At 39.1% G+C, this 21,330-nt stretch overlaps 2 protein-coding genes across 4 annotated transcripts; one reads left to right on the forward strand and one right to left on the reverse strand.

The window, feature by feature from the left end:
- The first annotated feature begins 3,678 nt into the window (after nt 1-3,678).
- Nucleotides 3,679-9,951, forward strand: LOC146457213 (QRFP-like peptide receptor). Of its 3 annotated transcripts, none has more exons than XM_085092203.1 (3): nt 3,679-3,969; nt 5,751-5,963; nt 6,918-9,951. In XM_085092203.1, the coding sequence occupies exons 2-3, from the start codon at nt 5,845-5,847 to the stop codon at nt 7,813-7,815; spliced, it is 1,017 nt and encodes a 338-aa protein (XP_084948329.1). In that variant the 5' UTR covers nt 3,679-3,969; nt 5,751-5,844; the 3' UTR covers nt 7,816-9,951. The 3 variants fall into 3 exon arrangements, 2 of the variants coding, with proteins under 2 accessions (XP_084948329.1, XP_084948328.1); XR_014858556.1 differs by lacking the exon at nt 3,679-3,969 and having other exon boundaries at nt 5,625-5,963; nt 6,918-8,682; nt 9,101-9,951; XM_085092202.1 differs by lacking the exon at nt 3,679-3,969 and having other exon boundaries at nt 5,625-5,963.
- On the reverse strand, nt 9,753-19,565 carry LOC146457214 (E3 ubiquitin-protein transferase MAEA-like). Its single transcript, XM_085092201.1, has 9 exons — nt 19,422-19,565; nt 16,658-16,843; nt 15,990-16,193; nt 14,892-15,014; nt 14,025-14,101; nt 13,669-13,783; nt 11,783-11,916; nt 11,134-11,323; nt 9,753-10,503 (listed from the first exon to the last, which is right to left on the reverse strand). The coding sequence occupies exons 1-9, from the start codon at nt 19,458-19,460 to the stop codon at nt 10,402-10,404; spliced, it is 1,170 nt and encodes a 389-aa protein (XP_084948327.1). The 5' UTR covers nt 19,461-19,565; the 3' UTR covers nt 9,753-10,401.
- Between the last annotated feature and the right edge of the window lie 1,765 nt (nt 19,566-21,330).

The raw sequence follows: 21,330 nt of genomic DNA on the forward strand, positions 1-21,330 counted from the left end.
TTCTTTTCGAATTTGAAATTCCATGTATTCTGTTATTCCTTAGCCTCCCGCGCAGACGTCCTTAGGGGTTCGTCACGCGTTTTCTCCCCCACGTGGAGGAGGAAACGCGTGACGAACCCCTGAGGACGCCTGCGTGGGAGGCTTGTTATTCCGGAATAAGAATAGCTAGAATAGCCCCAAAAGAATGCACCCTTGAAGTCAACCAGCGCTTACCGTTTAAGTGGAATTTTCGATAAGAATTGTTCGACAAATGGTACTGGACTTTCCCCACTGGAGGAAACAGAAGAGGAACTTGCTGTAATTTACTGAGTATGCCTGTGTCACTCTGAATAATATATCATTCTCATTCATTCACCAGGCTTAAAATATACCATCACGTTTATGCCATTGCGCATATGCCACACATTGACATTCAAATCCTAGCAGTATGCAGGATGTTTGACCCATGAACCTAGTTTAATGGCCTTAGTTCCCAGGAGTCTCCTGTAGCTCAGTGGTAGAGCATCCAAACTAGTAATGGGAAGGTCTTAGGTTCGACTTCTGACAGGGGCACTCAGATTTCCTTTTTTCAGAGTATGCCTGTGTCATTCTCATTTCCGAAAACCGAAAGAGTCTGGATACAAACGAAGATGATGACCTATGTTTTGCTTGGACTACTAGGGTTTTTGGAGCACGAAAATGAGTTTCACTTGAAACTCCTGAAGAAGCAGAAGAAGACGTAAATCTTTTCTTTACAGTATCTTCATTGATCAGGACAAAAGCTGAACCGAATTCAGGAATATTTTGAGCTATCATTCCCAATTCAGTTATTCGAAGATCCTACATCGGCTGTATGTGAAGCCGCCATGTTTTGCCAAGTCATGTTTCCTGCTTTTGCGATGAAGCTTGGTTCTATTAATGTAAACAAATGGTAGAGAAAATTCCGTTCGTTTTGGTGAAAGCGAGAAAAAGTAACAACTCGGAAGGTATTACTTTTCTTTTCGGAAAATATCCGTTGGGATGAACTGTTCCATTTGTTTTCCAACCGATTTTTCCATTGATACAAATGGTAAGCGCCCAGGCTCTACTCCAATTCTGTCCCTTCAACAACGTAAAATATTCAACATGACGTCAGTATCAGTTAAATAGAAAATGAGAGAAAATAAAGTGATATGCCTTGTCTTCAACAAATAGCAACACCGTTTTAAAATGTTGCAAGCGATTTTTTTATTTCACGCTTTTGGTGAGTGCGACACGGAACTTATTCCTAGCAAATGATCACTATTTCGAGCAGGGGGTAGGTGGAAGGGGGTGGAGAAGGCATCGTTACTTGTAGAATTCACAATTCATTTCCTTTTCTTATAGTAAATGAGAGAAAATCAAGTAATTTGTCATTGCTTCAACAAGTTACAACACCGTTGCATGTAACTTATTTCCCAGATTTTAAATAATATTTTAGCAATTACGAGATTGCTTTTAATCATATGTGATGTTTAACTATTTTTATGTACTTTTTGACTTTTATTGTACATATTTAAGCTATGTTTTTTTTATTATTTTGTAGTAGTCATAAATTGCACAGGGCCTATATTGATACCAGCCTAGTGCTGAAAGGGCCACCCTGCCTAAATAAAGATGACTTGACTCGTTGACCGTTTGAAAATTTTGCGAACGATTTGGGACCGTGTTTCAAATTCTATTTCGCGCTTTTGGCGGGTCTGACACGAAACTTATTGCCAGCAAACGTTAATTCGCTATTTCGGGAAGGGGGAGGACATCATTACTTTGAACATTTACAATTCATATCCTTTTCTTATAACATAAAGTTTTAATAATCACTGTACGTGCTGAAAGAATGTAACTATCGCTAGAAAAACTAACAGAAACAGTCACTGCCTAATAGCTGATAAAGATTTGTTGAAAAAACAAGTAGCAAATTTCGTTTTGAGTCACACCTCTTTATAAACAGAAATTAAACTGGTGTTGAAGCTTTTATTAAAATTTGTGATTATAGTGTGCGATTGAATAGTATTTAAAATATTTCCATTTCCCTTTTTCGCGAAGTTCACTAGCTCTAAAATTTCGTTTTTCGTGTACAGTTAGTCGACTAAACAAGTTTACTGATATTTTTTATCTCAGAATTTTTTTTTTTTTTTTGTACTTATGAACAATTTCTCTTTCTGCCGTGGGTTGCTTTGCGACAGCTTCACAAAAAAGTAATTTCATTCTTGCCATCTTTTGCGAGTTCTATTTGTATAAAATATCTGCAGGTGAAAAAACGTATGACATTTCCTAGTAAATAACCTTAAAGAGTTGAAATAATCGCAATTCCATTTCCGACGCATGCCGATCGTGAAAGACTTGATTGTACGTATGACATTTTGTGAAGAAAAACAACAGACTCAAAAAGCGAAGACCTGTCTGACGATTATTGCAGAGAAAATAGCGCTTAAAACCAAAGGATAATTTAAAAACGAGGTAGGTTGTGGTTTACCTTAAGTGTTAAGACATATAATATACTCTCTCTCTCTCTCCCTTTCTCTCGCTCTAGGTCAGTTTGCTCGCCTATTTGGACAACAGTTCGGGTTTTTTTCCTAAATAACAGGTTTAATACTCGAACTCAATTCTAAGCTGATGTTCTGAGTCCACTTTGTCGGCATGACACGGCATTTTTGCTTCACTCAGTAGATTGATCGAGTAAACAGTCTCTTCAGTGAAGCTCAAAGTACATTTAGGCAATGAAAACGTTTTAGGTTTATAAGTTAAACGAATCTCTAACGTAGTTCTGTTTACAAGAGGTTTAATTCAACCTTGTTAATTTGGGTGGTGGCGGATTTTCTAAATCCCATATTCGTTTTTGCATGCCAAATAAAAATTTCTACCGATAACAATGCTGTGAATTTAAAAAAGTGATAAAATAATTTCCTGTACTCAGAGCGCAATAAAAATTTAAAGTGGAATATTTCGAACGTGGCAGGAGAGAGGCAATTGAGATCTGGTTACGAAAGCCCTCTTTGAAAAGAAACAATGGCTTCGAATTAGCCAACATCTATGACCCTATTTTAGCCTCCTTGAGACCCTAATGAACATGATATAACCACTCGTAATATTCACAGTTTTTATTGTGGCTGATGAAGTTCGGTTGCATTTTTGAGCCGAACGAACTATTCCACTTTTAAACTTTTATTGCGCTCTGAATATGGGAATTTATTAATCATGATTCGAGAGCACGAAAACAATGTTTTTCTTCGTAATATTCTGAATATTGAAGTTTAGCGTCTTTTAAGTGCTGTTGTTCAAGGAAAGCCCGAATTTATATTTATTAGCTCACATGCATATTTTCCTGTTGATCCAAATGTCAAAGATAGGGATAAGCTTGGTACGTCGAATTTGAACTGCTTGTCAATTTGTGGAGCAAAAAAGAACTCATTGGAATATAGTTGGGTCCAATTGAACTAGAAAGATATTCATGATCTGATGATAAGTTGCAAAAATGCAATCATTACTCTGATGTTGCTTGCACGCAGTAAATCTTTGCTAACAGTAGTGAGAACGGTTAGTCTTAATTAGATTTATTGTGGTAGATCTCGTTGCCCTGCCCTCTCAATGTTGTTTTCAAGATTGGTTAGCAGAATCGAGCTACGCCGGAAAAAAGATGTCTGACGCCAAAAAAGTATCCGCAAGTTGAAGTCAAGCTAGAAATTGAAAACTCGATGCATCTACCTTTAATACTATACCGTTCTTTAGTCACATGAGTGGGCAGAAATAAAAATGATCAATATGCTTTATTTCTTGATTGACGGAACGAAAATAGCTGGGCAAATATCCTGAAAAGAAGGAAAAGACAGCAGCGAACTCAAGTCAATTTGACTCACACTACGAAACGCAGATTTTTTTTTACTAAAAAAGGGGTTCAATTCAGTGTCAGTTATGTAGCTCGTATCGAGATCGCTTTGCCTGTTTTCAAACCCATACTGTCTCTTGTAGTAGGTAAGTCTAGCTCTAAGCTATTTACATTTGCCTTTTGCCCGCGCTTTGTTTCAACACGTCTTATAAATGGTTTGTTAGGGAGTGCGGATTCATCCGGTTTTAAGAGCGTTCAGTGCGTTCTTCGGAATTTGTTGCTTGATTAACAAAAGGAAAAAGTCAAAAGAAGAGTGTGTTGTAGCTCTGTTTAATCGTAATTGATCCTTTGATTTCGCGAAAAAAAAATTCCAAAGTAGAATTTATCTCAGCGCCGATCGCTCTCTAATAAAATGTTGTACGGTTTTCTGGTCACTTGTTTCAAAAGACTTCAACTGGCTTTCGATGAGCCATTTCCGCTTTAAAACGTTCGATTTTAACTGTCAAATCTTTTAACAGTCATTGTCTAGATTAATTAATTTTTCCTCGGATCTGTTCTGTCAAATCACATATATTTCCTGATTAATTTCACCCAATATTATTATTTGGTCTGTCAATTTTTATGAATTATTGTCAAGCTGAATAAATTTTCTTTGACGGTGAGCTTGACTAATTTAATTTGGTACGCCTAAACGATAAAATCATTTCTTCATTTGGTTGGTTACTATTGACGATGTAAAATTAATTCTTCCTGGCATATGACGATCTTAATATAATTCAGCATCTTTTTGTCTCTCGTAGAAATGGTTGGAATCATTAAAATCATAAGGTCTACATTTCGGTCTCTCATGGTACTGCTTGCGGCCATTTCTTATCAGTTCATGATCCTCGGTGGTTTATCGTTTAATTAAAGTGCATTCAATCGGTACATTCTGAATACATCTTTCTAGTCGCACGAAAAAAGATTGGTACCTACCTGAAATGTTGTCTGTGGTCCTGTAGAGTTAAGCTCCTTTTCGAGTTTGCTCACCTAAAACAAATCTTATTAGGTGTATTGCAAGAGATTTTCCTAACGTGACGGTGAATTAAACTTGCACGCCTGCTACGTTGTAAAACGTTATTGCTTTATTGTAAATTGTTTACCACCTTATTAAGAGGAATGAGATAAAACAAACTCTCCAAAATAAATAAAATTTTAAAAATGCCATGTAAAGTCACTATTTCAAATTGCGAAATTAGCTGATTTGCTCTCCGCTGCTACTTGTATTGTGTCCAAAGCATGATATTGTTACGGATATTCTGACTACCAAAAATTTGAAGCTTTTTATTTGGCTCTTCTTATTTAACAAACAGTGAAAACATTGAAACTTCTCTGATGTTGAGCATTTTATAAGAGAGTCTAAGAACTTCCTAACCGGTTTTTTTTTTTCGTTTTTTTTTTCTTTTATATTTTACTCTGTAGTTTTGTGTATGTATTTATATGTCTCGTGGCTATAATTAGAGCTTATGTATAAGCTACCTATGTTTTGTTTATTAACAGCGTTGATAGCTTAAGGTAAATTGGTCATCTTAAAGAGATTCGAGTGATGACGCCACGGGCGTTAGCCCTTCGTCAGAGATTGGATTCGCTCTGATGAAGGGGTAACGCTCGAAACGTGAGCACTCGAATCTCTTTATGGTGGCCAATTTACCTTTAGTTATCAACTCTGTTGATAAACCAAACATTCGTCTCTCACTCCCCACCGATCGCGACGCAGCACCGAATATATATATATATTTTTTTCGTTAGAAACACCCCCCCCCCCCCCCTCTTATCCTTATCTCATCAAGTTGAGTTTTTGGGGTAAACGTTTACTTTTAAATTATTCTAAATATAACAAGTGAGGTTTTCATTTTCCTTTTCACTAACTCCGATTTCTTTTTCACAGCTCTTACTACTTCACAATTGATTTACAATTAAATCAAAGACACCATACTTCTGCATTTTCAGACTATCCAGTTGGGATAATCAACAAAAGGAGTATGACGCTCTACAAATACTCTGAAGCAGCACAGATTGGTATCACCGCAGCATTCGCTTTCCTTGTCATCGCTGATCTGATTGGCAACAGCCTCGTCTGTATTGTCGTGCTCCGTAACAGGTATGATGAAGTACTCTACATGATGTGGTGTTTAAGTAGTTTTCTGCTGCCGGCAAATCTATTTTACGAGCGCGATATTCGTAAATACAAATTCGATTTTTAATAGTTTTGAAGGCTATTTTTAAACGTCAAAACCTATAGGATATTAAGAAACAGATTTCGCAAGTTTCAACTGAGACCTCAGTCCAGGTTTTGTGAAAAAATTGCTTAATATTGGGCCCAAAATATCTTCGGCAGTTTTAAGAAACCAGGGCATTGGACAGCATTCCATTTGGCCAAAATTTTCCTTTCGAGGTACTTCTCCGTTTTTCCGTTCCAACTTCGACCAAGTGGTTGGATGAATGTGAATGACGTTTGCACAAACTGATTTCCGCTTATGGTTTTGCACCGACAGGAAACATTGCATGCTCTCTGCTTAGATTTCTTACGACAAAACATCAGTATGCAAGTCGCTGCCTTTAATTGGAAAAAAATCAAAACTGTCTCCGCTACTCAACCAAGTTTCAACTTTCTCCTTAAGAAACCTGTCCACAGTGTCCGAAAACAATGACACTGTAATATCCTGTTGCACCATCGCGCGCACCTGTCACGCACGGATTTTATCAGCCACTGAGATTGTATGTTAGAGCTAGAAATGAGCCTCGATCATGGCCTGGATGATGATGGGTAGTTGCCGGAATCCAAAACAGTTTTTTGGCTAAATGGAAAGGGTCGTAAAACCCAATTCAAATTTACAAATAATCGTGAACAACACAATGAACCAATCAGAACTAAAGTAGTGCACGTGAATGACGTCAAGAGCGGCGAAACAAGTTGACTTCTGATTGGTTGAGAATAGGAGGGGACTTTTTGACATTTTTAACCAATCAAATCGCAAAGAAGCAAGTTAAGCTCGCGTATCCGCAGCTAAATAGCAGCTAAATACGTTTAACTTTAAATTTTTTTCCAACACAGGCTGATGCGCACGCCCATGAACTACCTCCTGATGAATCTAGCGGTGGCCGACATTACAGTAGCTGTGTTTATTTCGATTCGCTACATCTTCACCTTGGTCTTTTCGCACCCAAAAGGCAAAGCTGGGGATATCGTTTGCCAGCTGTTCACAGGCGAGGCGTTCATGTGGGTGGGCGCACTTGCGTCAGCTTTCTCCCTAGTGTGCATCGCACTGGAGCGCTACCTCGCTATTAAATTCCCCTACGATGAACGAAAGCGTATTACGACAGCCAAACTCAAGTGTATTGTTGTCGTGGTGTGGGTGTTGGCAGCGTGTTGGAACTTACCATTGTTCCTGTACGCCCGTTATGATCCTGTCAGTGAGTTCTGCCTCTTTCAGTGGCCCACTGCTAACTTCGCGCAGTTCCACAGTCCCTCTTGCGCCGTTGTATACGGAGTCCTGCCAATCACAATCATGATCTACTTGTATTCTAAACTGGTATACAAGCTGTGGTTCCGTCCCATACCTAGCTCAACCATTACCCAACAGACCAGGCTCAGGTACTGCAAGAAGTCTGCCCGACTGGTGGTCACTGTAAGCGCCATATACTCCGTGTGTTGGATTCCCGTGTTGGCTATCTATGTGATATCTTCCTTCACCAGTCTGCAGATTTATTCCTCCGTCCATACCACCAGCATAGTATTCGTCACGCTAAATTCCGCTATCAATCCCGTGCTGTATAGCTTGCAGAGTGAGCGCTTCCGTAAGCACATGTTGGCCCTTTTGCCGTGTTCTCGCTGCTCGCGCAGACGTTTTAGAGTCTTTCCCACCAAGCTCGTCACTGATAAGGAATCGAATAAGACGGCCTCGACTCCTCTTAAAATGCTTGCCTTTGAGAGCAGAGGTCCAGTGGGTTGAGCCTGTAAAATCGGTCTTCTTTGAAGACGCCATTTCTTGTTACGTTGAACGGATGATAAACTCTAACTCATGTGTATACGTTGTACTTAACACACAGTGTAACAGTGTAAAGACTTGATGGAATCTGATTCTTCCTCGGTTCCTCTCTTTTTCTTTGGGGCTGTTTACATGGAGGGAGGAAGATCCTAGAGGGCGAAACAACTTTTCTTTTGGTTTCGATCGGGATGGTTACAAAGAGGAGAAGGAAAGCAGGACGAAATTGTCGGCCTTTAGCAGCTGAACGCCTGGCCACCACATGTTTGTTTTTCTTGTAACTAGCTCTAGAACTTTCCGAGCGATGGTAGTTTACATGGTGGTATCCTATCACTCAGCTAGGAAGATCCTTTCGCTAGAAAGATCCTAACGCTAGGGCCAGCACAACCTTTGCATGTACACTGAATACAAAACACATATGGCGCTAGGATGATCCGCCTTGTAGGATCTTCCTCCCTCCATGTAAACAGCCCATTAAACATAGGAAGCTAAAATTGATGAAAAAAATACTTCCTTCCCATCACCGCTCGCACTCCCTTGTCACGTGGCATAGACAACTGGGGACTGTTTCGTACCGAACTAAAATGAATTTCACAATGTCTTGAAAAGTTTTATTATGCCGATTTATTACTGGTAAATGACAAATTTACTACTTAAGTGTACCTCCTATATTCCTATAATGCAATCAATCACGCATTGACAATAAATTCCTTTTTAAATTTGTCTGATTAAGCAGAAAAAAAATTGATAACTTTATATGCTGGAAATAAATAAAGATTTTTAATTCTTCAGTTGTCTATGTTTTGCCCGATTTTTGTGTTGAAAATTTTAGACGTTATGCTTACAATTCGTCAAGTTTTTCAGTCTCGGAGTTTCCAAGATGGAATGCATTTCAGCTGCATCATCATCACTTCCAATCCTGCAAGCGTCTGCATGTAGAGTATCCACAGGCAACCCACAACCACCCTACTTAATGCAGGCTCAACTGCGAGAAGTACTACTTCCTTCTGAATCTCACCCTATGGCAGCGTCACTTTCGACCTCCAGCATTTTGTACGTTAGATTGCCCCGACTGTTCGCCGACACCCATACAGGGTTCGTACCCTTTTTCAGAAACAAATTTCCAGGACTTTCTCAGGCCTCAGAAAGTTTCTTTCCAGGACTTATAATGCAAAGTTGTTGGATCTTCCCATCTGACCGCTCCTCAATGTCTTTCAAGAAAACTTTATTACTTGAGTTTACAGATTTCCAGGATTTCCCAGGACTTCCTACCATTCCAAGGACTATCCAATCCTGAAAATGCTACACTAAAATTCAAGTACTTTCCAGAATTTCCAGGACCCGTACCCCGCGAACCCTGTCATTTCATACGTCTGAGTAGAACTGTGCAGTAAAGCCTTTTGTCAAGGAACAACACTACACGATGCAGCGACCAGGCTGGCACAAAGACTTCCAGTGTCTATCTACAAAGGCCATATCCATTAACTGGGTGAATGCACCGTAACATCTTTCTCAGTAAATTAGAATGTACTCATACTTGAACATAATTATTTCACCCGAGGTCGTAGAAACTCATTAGAATGCCCGAGAAGTTTGAGGAAAGAGAATGCAACCAACATACCAAGGACACTGCATATGGGTTTCTTCCAAAGTTATTGCCCAGAAAATCCTTCAAAATAGACTGCTGCCGAGAGGAAAAGGATCAAGGAAAAGAAAAGAGTCATGGTCTCAGAGCCGAGGAGGTGAAAGCGTTCACTGTTCTTCATGCACCGGAAACAGCACCGCGAAGACTGAAAAAGAATAAAAGGTTGCAGTTCCACAGCTGTCTGTGTGATAATCTTCACAGGGACGAATAACAGTTAAAGTAATCTTGTTTTCTTTTTCTTTTTTTTCGTTTAGAAGACTTTTACTTCTTGTCCCAGTAATTTTAATTGGATTACAATCTACCAAACACAGGTTGCACAATGTTTTCTTCCCGCTATTAAAATTCGTTTATTGATGAATGAAATCAAGGTATTTATCCCTAACCAAAAAGGGCGGAACGTCCCAATATGTATCTCTATAATTTTATCATTCAATAAATTACAACAATAATGTACAAGGTAGTGACCTAAACATGTTAAAACTACTGGGAAAGAGGAGGGAGGGGGAAATGAGTACCTCTCAACTTAGCTCTTCCGGATTTCCCTCATCTCTTTTGACGGCACCTGCCTTTCTTTCCTCGACCTTCTCGTTTACTTTATCTCTGTTTTAACAATGGCAAGCCGAAGTACCATTCTCTGTGCAGTTCAATCTTAGTAATGAAATTATTATTTAAAAAATAAAGTTCTTAACAGTTGTACACTGTAGTTGTTTCCTCCAACCGAAAGAACCTTTTTAAAGTCACTCCCAGTGTAAGATTTGAAGCCGTAGTGAGCGGCCTCAATTGTTCTTTCTTAAAACATTCCAGTGCAGTCCAAGCCTTCCACCACTTCATGAACATGTAACAAGATGACAGCTGATCAACTGGGACCATTCCCAAGAGATTGAGTGCACAGGATCCTTTGTTTGATCTTACATGACATACACTTTCTCAGCTTGATCAACATGGAAAGACTCTTGAGTTTTAGGGCACACGACTCGGCCATCATGTTCACTTGCCATGCCATGTAATGCCTGACAATTTAAAACAAAACAATTTAAGTGACACTTCAAAGAAAGTTCTTTCCCTGGTATTTTTTCAGCTCTTCTTACAACTTATGAAGCAGCAAATAAAAAAAAAACAAAAAAAAAAAAAACGAAAGCGAGGATGCTTTCCAATAGTTCACAAACGGTATGAACCAATTCAGAGGACTGGTGTACAGATGTATACAGCCAGTCCTTTGAATTCCTTAAAACTAACAAATACAATTTTTGGAAAGTACAATCTTGAACATTTGGATGAAATTCATACGTTCCCTAGGCCTGAATGACAGGTGTTTATTTAGCCAAGAGTGATGTGCGAGACATAAGTACGGACATAAGTCAACTTCCTCAATCCTCAAGATGGCGCTTAAACAAAACATATGAAATTAAGGGAGTTAGATGGCATTCACCACCAACACCCCAACCCCAAAGCACATCCTTAATCTTAAACTCAAGGCTGGCCCTAAACCTTACAAGATTTAAATTTTAATAGAACAGTATAGTACTTTAGTGGAGAATGTTGTCCTCCAGTCCAGCCACTCTCTGCTGAAGTGCTATACCATTAAAATTATTCTGCTTGCCAACACCAAAGATTCCCACACGAAGGGAGATAAAACTTACATTTTCTCCATACACGTATCCATTAGGTAGCACCATAGGAGGGTTATTTTCATTCATAACATGTCCTGATATGGGGCACACCAGCCTAGACTGAGCACAATGGGCATATGGTAGGGGACGGCCTAAGATGTTCAGCGGGTGGCTGCATACAGGACACTCTGAACTCTTATGTCCTTCTTGGTAACAGTGGCTAACAACAGTCAAGGAATGTACTCCTACTATTTTATAGCCCCTAAAATATGTTTGCTTGCATACAATTTGTCAAAATGTGTCACGTGATGCAACTAGACCTGAGAGGTGTCAGGTGTTAGTATTCAACACTACCCAAGTGCATTGCAATGTACAAAATAAACAGTCTGCAAGAAAGTAGCTTTCAACTGAATGGTCACAATTTAGTAGATGTATTTCATCACCAGAATTAAAAGTTTAAAACACCTTGTACAACAAACTAAACCATATCACATTAATTTTACAGTAATAGAGTAAACAATACCACTAGAGAGTACTACTTAAACAGCTTTTATTTGACATAAATACTAAATGTTTTAAAGTTAATTTAGTATTTCATCTCAGTACAGATTAAAAGTAGCCACACTTTGAATTAGAACTTTTAAAACAAAGTTGTGATTTAATGATAAGGGAAGGATACGGTGTTTTCAGAGCTGATAGTCCAGCTTGAAGAGTAACAGCTAAAGCTGACTGATCATTAAGCTGATGAAGCTGGAAATTCTCCCTTCTGAACTGCATTACCAGCTGAGTCCATCTCTCCAAATCAAATAATTCCTGGAAAAATCAAATGTTGTACAGTACATACAGTTCAGCAAAGAAGAAATGTCTGAATAGTGTCTACTAAGAAGTAAAATGTGCAATGAACGATGTGATTTTCATTCCTTTTATATTACAATTTTTTTTATTTTATCATGTATTATCTTTGAGAAGCAGCTGCGGGGAAAGATAATCAAGTACCGTATTTTCTTGATTAATTTAAAATTCAGCAGTTTTGACCCAGCGTTTTTTCGAGGCCGGCGTTTAATCGAGGTCCAGCATTTATTAATGAAATGCGATTTTCAGCCATTTTTCCCAGTGATTTATTATTACCGATCCTCTGAAACCTAGGGGCAGTTTGTCAGTGCTGGACAATTTTCCCCTGGATTACCCGAAGTTACAGTATTATGGTACCGTATATACGGCACGTGTACCATGTTGCAATCAAGATTTGTATCACTAACAAACAGCACATCAACAATATATGAATGATGTAGGAGCAAGTAAATGATATGAGTACAAAGTTTTAAGTTTATAAACGATAATGTTGCCCGCATCTTCCTCGTTTGTGTCAGCCAATGTGTGCAAACTGATTATTTAAGTTTTAATTTCATGCTAATACACGCCGCGACCCCGAAAAAACGCCGGGCCCCCAATTAAACGCACCCGGCGTTTATTTAAGGTTACCTGGTACCTTCAGAGGTGTCTTCAGAGGTGTCTCGCATCCAAGCGATGTAGCACGTCCGGTTTAAACTGTAGATACCTGAACCCTTATATCAATTAAAGCTTATAGAGCTAAACCAAGAATTTTGAAATAAAATGAATTGCCGAATTTTAAGCACTGTTTTCTTGAATAAATTTTTTTCATTTGGAGGAGCCACTTCAAAGAGCTAAAACCCAAAAGGAATTTGTTCGTTTGCTTTCAAATTTGGACAGTAGCTAGTTTAACATATAAACAACAAAAACATGTCTGCAAATTTTTTCTTTCCAAATATTTTTTCTCCGAGAGCAATTTTTGTATGATTACTCCACCCTTTTTTCATCCTATTTCGAAAATGCTCTATAACTTTTCACTGCGATTGAATATGACAAAACGCAGACACGTTTTTTTTGTGCTTTGGGTCCGAAAACTGAGGAGCAAATTAAATTAGCAAAAAACAAAATTTACTTTGACTTGTAGCTTTAAAAAGGTGATTCGGACGCTCGCAATTAGAGGTATCTACCGTTTAAACTGGACGCGCTACATCGCTTAAACGCGAGACACCTCTGAAGGTATCGGGTAACCTTAAAAACCGGCAGTTTTGACCTAGCGTTTATACGAAGCCAGAGTTTAATCGGGGTCCGGCATTTAATCGAGAAAATACGGTATGTTCCTGTATGTGTGCACCTTACATGTCTTGTAGATATGAACGGGTATTTATGTTGTGGCCCAATCTCTTTTTTTTTGGTTTGAAATTCTACAGACCAAAGTCAAAAGTATTTTCCTTTGTTTCAGATGATGTTGATGAACCTCAGACCAAGGAAAATAATTATTTTCAAACGAAAATACAATTTAAACCACAACATTGGGTACACACAGCAGTAGATCCAGACAGTTGTAAGATACTTAAAAAGGTGTTTTTTCTTTTGGGGGGGGGGAAAGGGTAGGGTGGGAACTGACAAAGGGTCAGAATGGAAAAACCCACTGTTTTTCTGAGCCATACATCATGGTACCAGGGAATAGGAGAGAGTAGTATAATCAAGATATCAACATGAAGTCTTAACACCCACCCTGTAAGGAGAGCAGCTGGTCTCAGGCTTAAATGCCAGCAAAGCCATGGCTCTCTGGATTTCCTTGGTCATGGTCCCATCGACATTTGCAGGAGGAAAATGCTTCCTGGCATACCTGTCACAAGTTGAGAAAACGACAGTACAAATCATTAAAGTCATTTGCACTTACTCTTCGATCATTTAATACTAAAAACTGAAAAAAGTAAATGCATGTTTAATATTGTACATCATATTACGTATAGGTTGAGGAGTACATGTGGGTATCAGAGGAAAGCCATGCAACATGACTGGATATAAACTTGGTTTATGCTGTTTTTGCCAGTTTGTTTAAATTAACATTGACATCCATTACATACCTTACAGCTTCCATTTTGTCGCCTCTTCTAACTAGTTCAACAAATTCTTGCATTCTGACATTGAATTCAAGGTTACTCTGATAAGCACAAAAAAATAAACGATGTTACAATGACCATTACGACATCACACAGTGTGGCAGAAATCACAGTCTTTGTTCACTTATTAAAATATCAACAGGGCATAAGGATAGTGAGCCAGTAGTTTAACACAAACTCTACCACCCATGTCCAACAATATTATAGACTTAGAGTATCTCAGAACAATCTTACAATCTGAATGGTCTGTATAGTCTGTAAAAGTAGAACTTGGTAAATTGAAGGTCTTAATGATATACATTTCTTAATGATAATACATTTCAGGGCCTGTACCAATTATTATCAACTGAGTCACCATAGATGATCTACACAGTAAAATAATTTATTACTTAAGGATGGTGCCTACTATTGTTACTGCGCATATGTTCTGCGCATCTCAAGATTCTCGGGTTTCCTATAGGTAGTGCTCACTAATACAGGAATATTTTAGCATGGTTTAAAACTATACGGAGAAAGCAGAACTTAGCAAGTACTCTTGGTATCCCAAAAGAAAACTGGGGGTAACCATGCATTTTTCAGAGATAATAAAGCTTCAATTTAGGAAAAAACTCCCATACATTCCTTTATATTTTGGCACTTTTTAGAAATATTGTTGCTTAATTAACTCTGAAAAATGCACAGTTACCCCCAATTTTCTTTTCGGATTCCAAAAGCCCTTGCTGAGATCTGCTTTTCCCGCATAGTCATAAGCTCAACAAAAATACTTCTGTATTAGTAGGCACCGTCCTTAAACTTGTTTGTGCATGCATACATGTACACTACAGTACATACCTTAAGTTTCCTCAGCTTAGACTTGTTTTCATAACACCAAGCTAGGCAAGGTCCTATTTCTCTTTGTAAAAGGGATTCCTCTACTTTTCTTGATACTAAAAAAAGGTCAATGTCCACAAATTCCTAGAAAGAAGGAAGAATCATGTAACTGGCTAGAAATAAAACTACAGGGTCACTTTGTTTTACTTTGTGTATGGCAATTCAGTTCAAAGAACAAGATTGATCCACTTTAAACCCACAACAAGAAGATACATGTACATGTGCCAAATGCTGTGGCAGTTTCATGTGATCAAATCCTTTGAAATTCAGCCTTTGCAAAAAGAATCTGAGGCCCACACTGGGCTGATTCTAGACTGAAATAGAAGTTAATCCCCTGGAGCAGGAGGGAGAACCAAAAACAAACTCATGGCATCTACTCTGGAATTTGAACCTGGACCACATTTCTGAGAGGCAAGTGGTCTCATCTCCCTAGGCCATACCTGCTTCCCAAATTTTGAAAGTACTGATGCGATGCGATTCAAATTGAAGATTTTCAAACCACTTTAATTTTTAATTCCCTTCGCCTCCAATTCAGCAGTTAAGTTACATGTAGCATACCCTGGAACAAAAGAAAATAAAAATTGAAAAAGGTTTGAAAAACTTTGCACCATAAAACCAATTTAAACCACAACATATATTGGGGGTGGGGGGGGGGGGAGCAGGGATAGCGCAGTGGTGAGAGCACTTGCCTCTCAACAATGTGGCCCAGCTTCAATTCCCAGACTCCACGTCATATGTGGGTTGAGCTTGTTGTTGGTTCTTGTCCTTGCTCAGACAGATTTTTCTCCGGGTACTCAGATTTTCCCCTCTCCTCAAAAACCAACATTTCCAAATCTGGAAAGTGTCCCCAGTTACTGCCCTGCACTAAATACATTGACACTTAAATAAAGTGAAGTGAAATAGAGTAAGAAATTTATGAAGGAGATATTTCCTGTTTGCAGAGACTAGGCAACTAAAAAGTACCACGTGGAGTCCCAAACTCCTTTGGGACCCTGATTTACCGCTGTAAGGTGTAAGTTGCAGCACTCTATTTCACAGCTGCTGTCTATGCTTACCCACCTCTATTTCAGAATCCTTAGCCAGTTTAATAGCAGTGTCATAGAAGCCAGACCTAAGACAGTGATCTACCAACATTCTATCCAGGCGCTTCTTCTTCCACAGTATAGCAGCACTCTTCCTCTCATCTGCATGCTCTTTTATGTGGTCTAGACGTGCACGACAATGCCGCAAACAAGTTTCTTCTTGAGCAAGGCATTCTTCTGACTAAAAGGAAAATATAAACTTATGTTCCTAATTAACTTTCAGCACAGGAAAGGTCCCATGGGATGTCTTGAGACCAACATGTTTGTCCAAGTATTTTTTTGTGACAAAAAATATCCTGGCTTGACACCATGAAATTGATGTTTTAAACCACATGTATAATAATGTAACCTTGCATATTTGTTGGATTATTTTGACATACACCTGTACAGCATAACAGTCAAATGACCAATTTATGACAAAGACAAAAACATGTAGCATGGCATTGGGTAACTAGCTCTTCTCATTTCAAAACCTTCCAGGTTGCGAAGGGTGGAGTGATTGGTCCTGAACCAAACCCTTGCATGCTTCTACATGCATGAGATCTTGTCAAGTTCTGTGATACTCTGCAGACTAGATACCTGGAGCACTGCATTTTCATTATTCCAGTCCAAAAATAAACACATATGAGTTGCATTGAAAGTCACCTTTCTTTTCAATGATTGCAACTTTTGAACCACTCCATCCAGGAATCCAGTGATCTCCCCCACCTTGACTGGCACAGTACCAAGACTGTTAGTCAAATCATTTGTAGCACTCACAACCAGCGACACCTCCCTGTCAATCACTTTCTGGGCCGCACGGAACTTTTTGTTCAAAATCTCATAAGGAACCTGAATCAAAATATTACACCGTAACATAAAGACAAGATCAGTTTTACCCTAATGTTGTTACATGTCTACATGTATCACTGGAACTCTTATAGTACTTTATTATTCCACTGTTACAGCTGTAAATGTCATTTCATCAAATAAGGTCAAGAGAATGTGCAAAATATAAGACCATAATACACTGTAGTGTCCCGGTGTGACTGGTTTACAACAGAGCAAAATACGGACAACGACATTTCACTGGCTTTCTGTGATGTTTACGTCATTCGCACGCACCATATACTGATAGACAGCTGGATGGACAGATACTGCAGGTGTAATTCAACACTCTTACCAGAAAAGAGAAACCAAAATAACAAAATCTTTTCGTAGTGGAATAATAATCTCTTATTCAATGGTTTTACATATAATACACACAGACATTTTGCTTACTGCTCGTAACTTGCAAAATAACTTGCATATAATACGCGTGGATATTATCCACACATATTATATGTAAAACCATAAAATAAGATGTACAGTCAACTCCCTATTGTGCGGACACCCTCGGGACCACAAGTTAGTGTCCTTAATAGTGAGAGTCCATAATCTGTACTCTATTTTTGCCGGGTACTTAGCTGCTGTCCGTATTATAGGGGTGTCCTTAAAGGACCCTAGTCAGCCTCCGCCATTTTCGATGCCATCGAAATTATTGATATTGCATGGTAAAGCGAAATCTTATTGCTTTACTGTAAGTTGTGTTCCTGAAAGTATGTTTCATTATCTTTAGTACTTCCACAGTGATTTCATTCATTTCGACATGCTCCAAATAAAATATAATAGCCAAACTCTCACATATAAGCAAAAACAAAGGTGTGGCTGACTAGGGCCCTTTAATAGCAAGGTGTCCGCAAGGCAAGAGTTGACTGTATATAGTGTCCTATTCACACAGGTAACAGATCATTGCCCAGGAGTCCATAACCTGATTGCCTTAATTAACCAAGTTTTTGTGCACTTGTGTGACCATGGCATCAAGAAGCTAGTGTGAATCAGACTAAAACTACAAAACGAATATTTCGTTTTATGAAGTGAGTTGGTGATTTAAGGATGGTGCATACTAATACCGAAGTATTTTTGCGCGGCTTATGACTATGCGGAAGAAGCAGATCTTAGCAAGGTCTATGGAAATCCAAAAAGAAAATTGGGGGTAGCCACGCAGTTTTTAGAGATAATTAAGCAACAATTATTCTGAAAAGCAGCAAAAAACAAAGCAATGTATGGCGTTTTTTTCCAAATCGAAGCTTTATTATCTCTGAAAAATGCATGGTTACCCCTAATTTTCTTTTTGGTTACCAAAAGCGCGTTCTAAATTCTGCTTTCCCCTAAAAGTTTTAAACCGCCCAAAATATCCTTGTATTAGTAGCCACCACCCATAGGAAACCCGAGTATCACGAGATGCGCAGAACGTATGCGCAGTAACAATAGTAGGCACCCTCCTTAATTTGACCACCGTAAAGACATCCGACAGCTGACGTTTCGAGCGTACACTGCATATTATAACATAGCACGCGTGCTACCCTATCTAATTCCTATTGGCGTCATCATAGTACATTTCTCACCATACGTACGGCCGTGCGTCCATTCGATGACGTGTTTAAGTCAGATGGGGGAAGCATGCGCGCGCTATGTTATGAAAAGCTTTTTACAGAGAGACAACACCATTAACAATGTATATTTATAAGAGCTTGTCGAAGTTTAATGAAACGCTAAGATTAAGCCGATATGAGAAATCACTTCACCTTTGTGTTTTTGTACAGCACATTTAGAGAATTTTGTAATTAATCAGGAACAAAACCTGTTTTCCAGGAATCATTTACTTTATTTTCACTATGTTATAAAAGAATTGGTTCATGCTTTTAGCAGTGCGTATATCGAGTTATGGATGCACTTGGGAAGTTTTGAGAGCACTCAAGAAGCTAGAGTTGCCCTCGGCTACGCCTCGAGCAACTCTTACGCTTCTCTTGTGCTCTCCAAACTTCCCGCGTGCCGTCCATAACTCGATATACGCACGCTAAGCATGAACCAATTCTTAAATAGCCCCTCATCGATTCGGAATCCAAAACAAAACACTTCCCAAGCTGACTTTCCCCATTCTCTAAGCTACAAACTAAGAACAACTACAAGGCTATTTTTCCCATGCGCTTCTCGAAATGACTTGAAATCTCTGAGAAGACTTCGATTTTTGCTACTTTCTTGGCACAATAAATCACTGACTTTACATGTATCTTATCGGCGAGTGCCAAGTACTACTTCAAAAATAGCTATGCATTCTGTTGAACACATAGCTAGCAGTCCCAGTTAGTGAGCAAATGGTGTAAGCTTACTATTGCTCCTTTATGAACTGGTCATTAACTGTGGTTTCAGTAATAAAGAAAAGGGCCACAGCAAACATTCTTGAACGCAGGGCGCTCACTATTTTTGGAGGGCGCCATTTTGCAAATTTGAATCGCCCTTTTAATACGATCCAACTATATCACCCCAAATTGACCAAAAACAAACCTTTTTCTTAAATCAGCTGGAATGCTTTCTGCTTTTCACTTACCTTCATAGTTGAATACTCCAGCGCCTTTATATCAGCCATAGTTCACATGAAAAACAGACAACCTTTACTCTCACTACGCACTTCTTCGACGCTGCCCGACGCTTGAGTCCGCTTGAGTAACAAATATGATTTTCAGCGGTGTGGAATGAATGGGTTTAGTGTATGCGCACGCCGACCCGCGCGTCGCGCACGCGGGCAAGTTACAAAAAGTAAAGATTTTTCAGAAAGATTTTTGTCCCTCAGTTTTGACGTTGACTTTTCTTTACCACTGGCTTAAAATTAGCGTTAAAAAACAATTTTAACGAGCGAGCAGAAAACCTTCCGTTAATTTTTAATCGCAGATTAACGTCTATCGGCTTTCGAACAACCGGGCCCTGGGCATTCGGCGAAATGGTATCATGCCCAGCAGTACTCTTACCTTGACAAGCAATTCGGTTCTTCAATTCCAGTCGCCGGGCTTTGGTTTAAGTGTTGATTTGAACGAAAGTGAATGCTGTACGAGTCGCAACTTACAGTGCCAGTGAAAAATCTAGTCTCATGGAATCTCATCACACAAAATCGCCCCAACACAGACTAAGGAAAGAGCTCTGGGGAAGAGTATCCATTGAGCGCCACTTTACTGAATTAAAACAGGGTGGCGGGAAAAAAGCCCGTATAAACACATTCGTATACACCATGCTTTTCGTTATCAATGGAGTCGTTTCTTTTGTGTTCACTTGTCGTCTTTTGTTTTTTCGTTTCTTTCAATCAACCCTAATCATACCTGTCATTCCATAAGTTTCCTTTGCCACTGAGAAAGGTTACCGAATTATGTGACAGCCTCGAGCGTGATGCACAACGGCAGCTTTTCCTTTACTGAAAAGTTTCAATAAAAAAGTGTGTTTTTGTTCGACCTTATGCTGATTCAAGTGCATGGCCAAATTCTTGTTCATAGTTTTAATTGGATGTTCTTTGCTCGTGTGAACAGTGACTAAAAAATTTCAAAACAGAGCTAAAACATGCTGTTGTGCATCACGTTGATAAGACCGAATATACTATGGAGTAGGCACAGGAAAAAAAGGCAAACTAGAGGCGCTTTCCATTTGTCCGAACTGGCTGGCCAAAGACTTGGTTATTCCGCTGAATAAAAGCACGATTTTCAAGAAATGGCTCCTGTGTTACGTCTTCAAGCTCCTTCAAATTGGAGCAAACCATTTCCAAATTCTCCATTATGAAATGAAGAATCCTTAGAGCTAATTCTTTAAAATTTCTCGTTCTATTTCAAACTGATTGGCCAAGCTGGTCCGTTCTGGCAAATTGAAAGCACTCTAGTACAAGGAAAAATCAGCGCTTTAATAACAATAAAATATTGGAAAGAAAGAGTACTCGGACATATTAGTGACGGGGAGCCGCGAAGATCTTCATGGGAGTTTGAAATTGGCGATAGAGAACTATTTTGGTGTTAGAAATTTTCTTGCGAACTATTTTGTGAACAAAAAAATTTTGGTAGGGACCTCTTTCTAGGGCTTTATGCAGAAAATTATGAACCCTTTTCCGTTAAGTACTGGGAAGTTGGACGTTTTGGGAATTCACTTTTAGTACGTTTGCAACAACCCACCCGTCACTAATATACTTGAGTACCCAGTCAAGAGCAGCCAACATTGCTCCATGGTGAACCACATTGGATATTATCAACCCTACAATATGGGTACCCATGGACCAATATTGGCCAACATAGGCACGCATGAACCAATATTGGCATATAAGGGTACGCATGGACCAATATTGACCAATATAGGAACCCATGAACTAATATTGGTCAATATAAGCACCCATGGAAAAGTATTGGCCAATATGGATGCCCAGGGACCTATATTGGTCAATATGGGTACCCAGTGACCAATATTGGTCCATGGGTACCTATATTGGC

Source organism: Pavona decussata, unplaced genomic scaffold (genome assembly GCF_977016875.1).
Source record: "Pavona decussata unplaced genomic scaffold, jaPavDecu1.1 SCAFFOLD_245, whole genome shotgun sequence".
Classification (NCBI taxonomy): Eukaryota; Metazoa; Cnidaria; class Anthozoa; order Scleractinia; family Agariciidae; genus Pavona; species Pavona decussata.

Coding starts and splice junctions, on each gene's coding strand:
- LOC146457214 (XM_085092201.1), bottom strand. CDS start 19,460: ATGGCTGATATAAAGGCGCTGGAGTATTCAACTATGAAG. Junction 16,844..19,421: donor TGGAGTATTCAACTATGAAG/GTAAGTGAAAAG, acceptor ATTTTGATTCAG/GTTCCTTATGAGATTTTGAA. Junction 15,015..15,989: donor CTAAGGATTCTGAAATAGAG/GTGGGTAAGCAT, acceptor CCTTCTTTCTAG/GAATTTGTGGACATTGACCT.
- LOC146457213 (XM_085092203.1), top strand. CDS start 5,845: ATGACGCTCTACAAATACTCTGAAGCAGCACAGATTGGTATCACCGCA. Junction 5,964..6,917: donor ATTGTCGTGCTCCGTAACAG/GTATGATGAAGT, acceptor TTTCCAACACAG/GCTGATGCGCACGCCCATGA.